The sequence below is a fragment of the Lygodium microphyllum genome, chromosome 16 (genome assembly GCF_053477565.2).
Source record: "Lygodium microphyllum isolate KBCC chromosome 16, Lygodium_microphyllum_v1.1.10, whole genome shotgun sequence".
In the NCBI taxonomy this organism is placed as follows: Eukaryota; Viridiplantae; Streptophyta; class Polypodiopsida; order Schizaeales; family Lygodiaceae; genus Lygodium; species Lygodium microphyllum.
In genome coordinates this window covers 5,650,348-5,656,490 of record NC_141150.1, presented here as the reverse complement: position 1 = coordinate 5,656,490, position 6,143 = coordinate 5,650,348, and the positions used below count along the sequence as shown (strand labels likewise).

General features: G+C 44.0%; 1 protein-coding gene across 2 annotated transcripts in view; it reads left to right on the top strand.

Moving 5' to 3' along the window:
• Positions 1–1,437: 1,437 nt before the first annotated feature.
• The window catches only part of LOC148022490 (uncharacterized), a 51,542-nt gene continuing 46,836 nt past the window's right edge, over positions 1,438–6,143 (top strand). Inside the window, exon 1 of one of the 2 annotated variants that reach the window (XM_087695464.1) lies at positions 1,438–1,732. In XM_087695464.1, coding sequence (XP_087551590.1) covers positions 1,564–1,732 — 169 coding nt within the window. In that variant the 5' untranslated portion in view covers positions 1,438–1,563. The remainder of the gene's footprint in view (positions 1,733–6,143) is intronic. The other variant, XM_087695463.1, reaches the window with a different exon arrangement.

Genomic DNA, 6,143 nt, shown 5'->3' with positions numbered 1-6,143 from the left:
TTTGCCCCTCTTAAAAGAGTGGATGGCTCATAGGCATGGATGGTATTGATGAAGCATTGGATTGCAAACACTAAGATCTATGGTCAAAACTGGAATGATGTGCAATGGCAAGATGTCCTAGCCTATCCATAGCTCTCTATCAAGATCCTAGTGTCTAAAGTTTGTCAAGGCTTGGCTAGGCAGTGGCAGATGATTTTGGTAAATGTGGAATGGAAATCTAGAGGACTTTTGAAGGGTGATTCTTCATTAAGTAGAAGTTTGTGGATGTCTCTGATGGCATATGACCTGAGCTTTGCTTCAATACATAGGAACAACAAGTTGTCAAGAGCTATGCACTGCAAAGGATTAAAGAATTGGGTAGATGCTTGGGATTCAACTAGTGCATGCATGATGAGTCTGCACGCTCTAGCGGGTGAGGGTGAGTATGGTTTGAATGAGCGAGAGTGTGACTGGTTTTGAACAATGATGCAATCTTGCAAATCAGATTGGCCAACATCCTATGTGCAAAAGAATGACTCCATGCTTCCTAATTTTGTGAGCTCTTTCTAGGAAAGCCTTGGCCTATTGCAAGAGACTGGATGACCTCAAGAATCCTTCACATGTAGTATTGCTGGATTTGAAGCACAAGTGGAAAAAGAAATGCCCCATGGCAGCAATGACTACTTGGAAAAGAAGAGTTAGCAATGTGTGGAAAGCCTTGCCGTCCTTTAGAATGAATGTATTAAGATGGAGAATTTTGGTAAAAAAACTGCCCTTGTGGACCAAGCTTATGAAGAGGATCCGAGTTTCTCCTTTCTGCCCTTGCAGACCAAGCTCATTAATGTGTGGAAAGCCTTGCCGTCCTTTAGAATTAACGTATTAAGATGGAGAATTTTGGTAAAAAAGCTGCCCTTGCGGACCAAGCTTACGAAGAGGATTCGAGTTTCTCTTTTTTGCCCATTTTGTGGAAAAGATGAGGAGATTGAAAAACATGTCTTTTGGGATTGCCTGCATGTGAGGCCAGTGTGGTTGACCATAAAAAAATGGCTTAAGGAAGCTAATATGAGGTTTGAGTTTGGGATATCAAATGTTTTCTTTGCAGACCACTCTAATTTTGATGACAATACTTAGAATCTCATCAGTTGGGTTACTGGAGTGGCCTTGAAGTTTATATGGCACAAGCGGAACAATATGGTATTTAGAAGAAAAAAAGTTAAGCTTCCTGATAGCAATTTAGACAGCTTAGTCTTGACTGCAATAGGTGCTTGTAAGAAGAAATCTTGGATATATAGGCTCTTTTGGAGGAAGCTGGGCATTTTGGCTTGAAGCCTGCTGCATCTTTAAGATGCTGTACTCACTTTATTTTGACTGAAATACAATTTGACCACATTATTAAAAAAGAAAAAAAACTCCAAGGACGTACACGCATGCCGTTCCTGCTTCCTTGGTAGGACCACAAGAAAGGTGGAGCAAATTTTGAGTATGTTAGGAGCTTATTGCACTTCGAATGCTTGAACAAGGAGGGCTATGGAGCAGCAGGCGCCACGAACGAACGAACGAACGAACGAACGAGATGAATGAAGGATGGCTCTGAGGCTTGGCCTGTGGATGCGCTATCTGGCAGGCTTTCGTCTGGCACCCTACGTGCCTACGCCCTTCCACGTCGCTCGTCGCATGCTGGAGCTGGCTCGTGTGAACTCCTCCGACCTGGTATACGACCTTGGCTGTGGAGACGCTCGCCTTCTCATCGCAGGTAAATTAACAAAAGAGCGAAAAACACATATCCCATGGCCTTGTTTTGTTCTTAATGTTAAGATGATGCTGGCGGGATCTGTGTCCGCTGATATGTCAATGAGAGCGATTCATTCAAGCACAGAACTTACGTTCTGATTCTGGTTGTCAGTAATGGCGATGAGACTCGCGGATTTCTTTTAGAAGGCCCTAGATGTTTTTAGATGATGGAAGGGAACACTTCTCGATTTTTAGAACCCCTCACATTGTACATGTGTGTGCTCGGAGAATGGTTTTCTTGTAATGACATTTTGCCTTCCATGACAAGGTTGCATTATTAGGCATAACATCCTTCTAAGAAGGGCTACTAAAGCTAAGGTTCACATAGTTAGGAGTGTAATCTGAGCGAGGTTCCACTTGTGGATGGCCAGTCTCTGTAGTGGAGATTCCGAAGGTTGTGCGAGATCATTAGTGTTGTGTACCGAATCTAAACGAGATAACTTAGGTGCACCTTTAACCTCTTGCTAAGCCTTGTGCATAAGGTGCCCTACAATTTGTCCAAGATATCATCGATCCTAGGAATTGAAAATGTGTTCTTTATCCTAATTTTGTACAAAGCACGATAGTCAATGTAAATATGCTATGACCCATCTTTCTTCTGCACTAGAAGCACTGGAGAACAAAATGGAGATGAACTTGTCAGAGTGCAGCGGTGTGGAAGTGTGGGACCAAGACTGAGAGAGTACGGTTAACACGGAGAGGAGAGAGAGAAAGAGACAGAAGAACAAGAAGATCTGCTACATAAAGATGCTAAATACAAAGGAATGTAGATATGTACACAGGCGCAGTCCGTATGTTTGCGTATCTTGATCTCGACAATGTCTCCTTGCTGGAGATCTCGAGGTTTGCTGCAATTTGCGGCATCTCTGCCTTGAAAATCTGCAACTGCAAGATTGAGAGAGTGTGCTAGTGTCAGGCTATTTATAGCTTATTGAAAATGCCAAGAAAAATCAGGTTGGCTGCATTAAATGCAGCCGACTATGCTGCAAATTTGGCCGATTGTACAACAGCCGAGATTGGACTACCACATGGCATTCCGATTGCATCGTGCATGGTTGTTGCTAACGTGGCACTGACAGATGACCAAACCTGCTCTACACACTGAAACTCTCTCAAATGATTGCCCAACTGGAACATTGCGTATGTACACAACCTAACTAAGAAAAATGCCTGTCCAAGGGATGACAATCTCCAACACCCCCTCTTAGATCCTGGACGAGGCATAAGGTTGAGAGATCTGGAATGTCGGTGAAGTAGAGCTTGAGGAAGCGCCTTCGTAAACAAATCTACAAGATTGTCCTTGGTCTTACAGCACTCCACATCTATGGTCTCATCCAGAAGCTGCTTTTCCATGATGAAGTGATATTGGATCTCTATGTGCTTCGTTCGGGTATGGAATACGGGGTTCTGTGCTAAGGCAATGCAACTCTCATTGTTGCACTGTAAAATAGTAGGACGAGTTTGGGGGTAGCCAAGCTCCTCCAACAATCGCCGAAGCCACACAGTCTCACATGTGGTAGAAGACTCTGCCTGATACTCCGCCTCAATCGAAGATAGTGCTACCGTGAGCTGCTTCTTGCTACTCCAAGAGATAACACCTGCAACCTACAAGGACAAGATTGGAGGCACTTGCACTTGTTGGATAGTAAATCCCTAGGTCTGAGGTTCCTCTCAGAAACCATAGTATCCTCTAAGTAGCTTGCCAATGCATCTACTGAGGTGCACTCATGAACCCAACCAAGAGATCTATAGCAAAACACAGATCAACTCATGTGTTGAGAAGCCAAATCAACAATCCAATCAACTGGCGGTAGCATCTGCCAAAGGAGAATCCGAGTGTGAAGTGGCCTTCTAGTTCAAATCCATAGGAGTAGAAATGGATCGACAATTCTCCATCTCAAAAGTCACCAAGGGCTCTTATACATCTCTGCTGAGAGATGAAAATCCCCCTCTGAGTCTGATAAATCTCGTGGCCCAAAAAGAAATGGAGAAGTCGTAAATCCTTCATCTCGAACTTCTGATGGAAGGTTGTCTTCGTCCTTACAACCTTTTTGGCACAGTCACCTGTAACAATCAAGTCATCAACATACAAAAAAAACAACACATGACCACCCTCGAAAGTGTACACATAAAGCTGTTGATCGGTCTTAGAGCGTCAATATCACAACTTTGCTTGGAGAAATAAGTCAATCTTCTCGTTCCAAGCACGCGCAGCCTGTTTCACGCCATACAAGGTCTTCTTCAACTTGTAAACCTTTCCATTTCAAGAACCAAAGCCAAGAGGTTGCTCTACATAGATCTCCTCCTTCAAATTACTGTTCAAGAAGGCCGACTTTACATCCAATTGAAAGACGGGCCATCTCCTATGACCAGCTGAGGTAAGAACAACACGGATCGTCGCCATATGAGTAGTGGGGACAAAAGTATCATGGTGAATCGATAATTGGGCGCTGAGCAAAACCTTTAGCATCAAGGTGGTCCTTGTGCTTGTCCAAAGAGCCATCACTATGGTACTTGGTCTTGAAGACCCATTTGACACCAATTACCTTCATATGAGAGGGACGAGACACAAGGTACCAAGTGTCATTCTACTCAGTAGCCTCCAACTCGGCTTCCATTGCTTTCTGCCAATGATCAGACTATTGTAAAGCCTCCTTTACAGAGGTAGCTCTCTATCCTGCATAACACGGGACATCAAACAGTAGTTAGAGTAAACAAGCTCCGTAGAATGTGTCTCGTGCCTCCTTGACCTCTGCGGTCCATCTTGCGGTTGCTACTCCTCAGGGATCCCCTTGATCCCTGAATCTTAGAATGTGTCACAAGCCCAACAAGGATGAGGTTGGATCTCACCTTGTCGCTCGCCATCTACTGAATTTGGAAGGTCCACCGATAGCGGAGGAGCAATCCGTGAATCTAGTGGTTGGGAACTAAGCTCCTCATCCGAAGAAGAGTTCTCAAGAGTCATAGGCTCCAGAGGAACAATTATTGGGGCCTAGCTATTGCTGAGATCTCCAAGAATAGGGTGGTCATTATCCCCCTCTAGGGTTGGAACCTCCACAAACCCAACATCATGGCAATAGGATCATACAATCAGTAGCCTTGAGAATGCGAGCCATAGCCCGCAAACACCCGTCTTTTGGAAGCCTCTTCAAATTTGTCATGCTGTGTCTTTGGGATGTGAATATAGACATCACACCAAAAAACCTTAAAATAAGAAACATCTGGCTTGGACCCAAAGTACACCTCATATGGAGTCATACCAACAACAACGGAAGTAGGCAAACGATTAAGGATGTGAACTGCAATAGCCACAGCCTCAGCCCATAGACACGGTGGTGTCTATGACAATGCTTTAGCATGGTATCGGCCATCTCTATCACATTGCGATTCTTCCGCTCCAAGATGCCATTCTCTTGAGGGGTGTTTGTATTGGTAAACTCTTGATGAATATCGCGATTTGCACAAAAACGAGCAAACTCATTAGAAACAAATTCTCCGCCCTTATCCGATCATAAGGTCTTTAGCTTCCGTCTCGATTGGTTCTCCTCAAAAAGCAACCAATCCTTAAAGTTGGAGAAAGCCTCCGACTTTAGCTTCAAGAAATAAGCCCATGTCATCCTCTTGTAATTTGTTAGCAGTCAGGTTTGTCATGCCTTGTCATTTCCTGCTTGTGAGCCTCAGTCTGAGTCAGGCGAGGACTTTAGGAGCTTTGACTTGTCTATCACTTGTTTTGACGGAGGAGGTAACTCATTCTAGAGCTCTTAGTTTATTGTATTTTAGTGCATTTTCTCCTCTAGTTGGGATTTTACATGCATTTCCTAGGGCAGTTTCTTCATTCTTAAGTTTGCCTCACCTGTCAGACATGGTCCACCGTTTCTAGGATTTTTGTGACTATTTCTGGCATTTTTACCAGCATTAAATACTGGTTGGTTGGCCTCAAATTTCAGGTCGGTCAATTTTTGGGTTTTTTTGGCTATTTATAGCCATTTTCCACTTGGTAGTCAGTTAGATTATCATCTTCCCTCCTTCCTTGGTAGGTGCACACTCCAACTCCGTCATCTTCCTCCATCTTCGGTGTTGCCGTCATCATCAACCTGATCTGGTGCCCTCACTAACGCAGTGGGCTGTGTGCAGGGACTGATCAGTCCTTCTGTATTCAGCATTTGTTTCTTGTTCAGTGTAGGTTTCTTTTTTTCCTCTCTTGCAGATTGTCTCTCTCTTTCTTTGTGTTCAAGTTTCTTCTTTCGTTGCGCACTCTCACATAATCATCCACAATTACCATGAAATACAAGCTCTCTCTAAGGGACTCCGTCCTCATCGGTCCACAAAGATCAGTAGAAACAAGCTCCAAGGGTGTTGAAGACCGCCTCGAA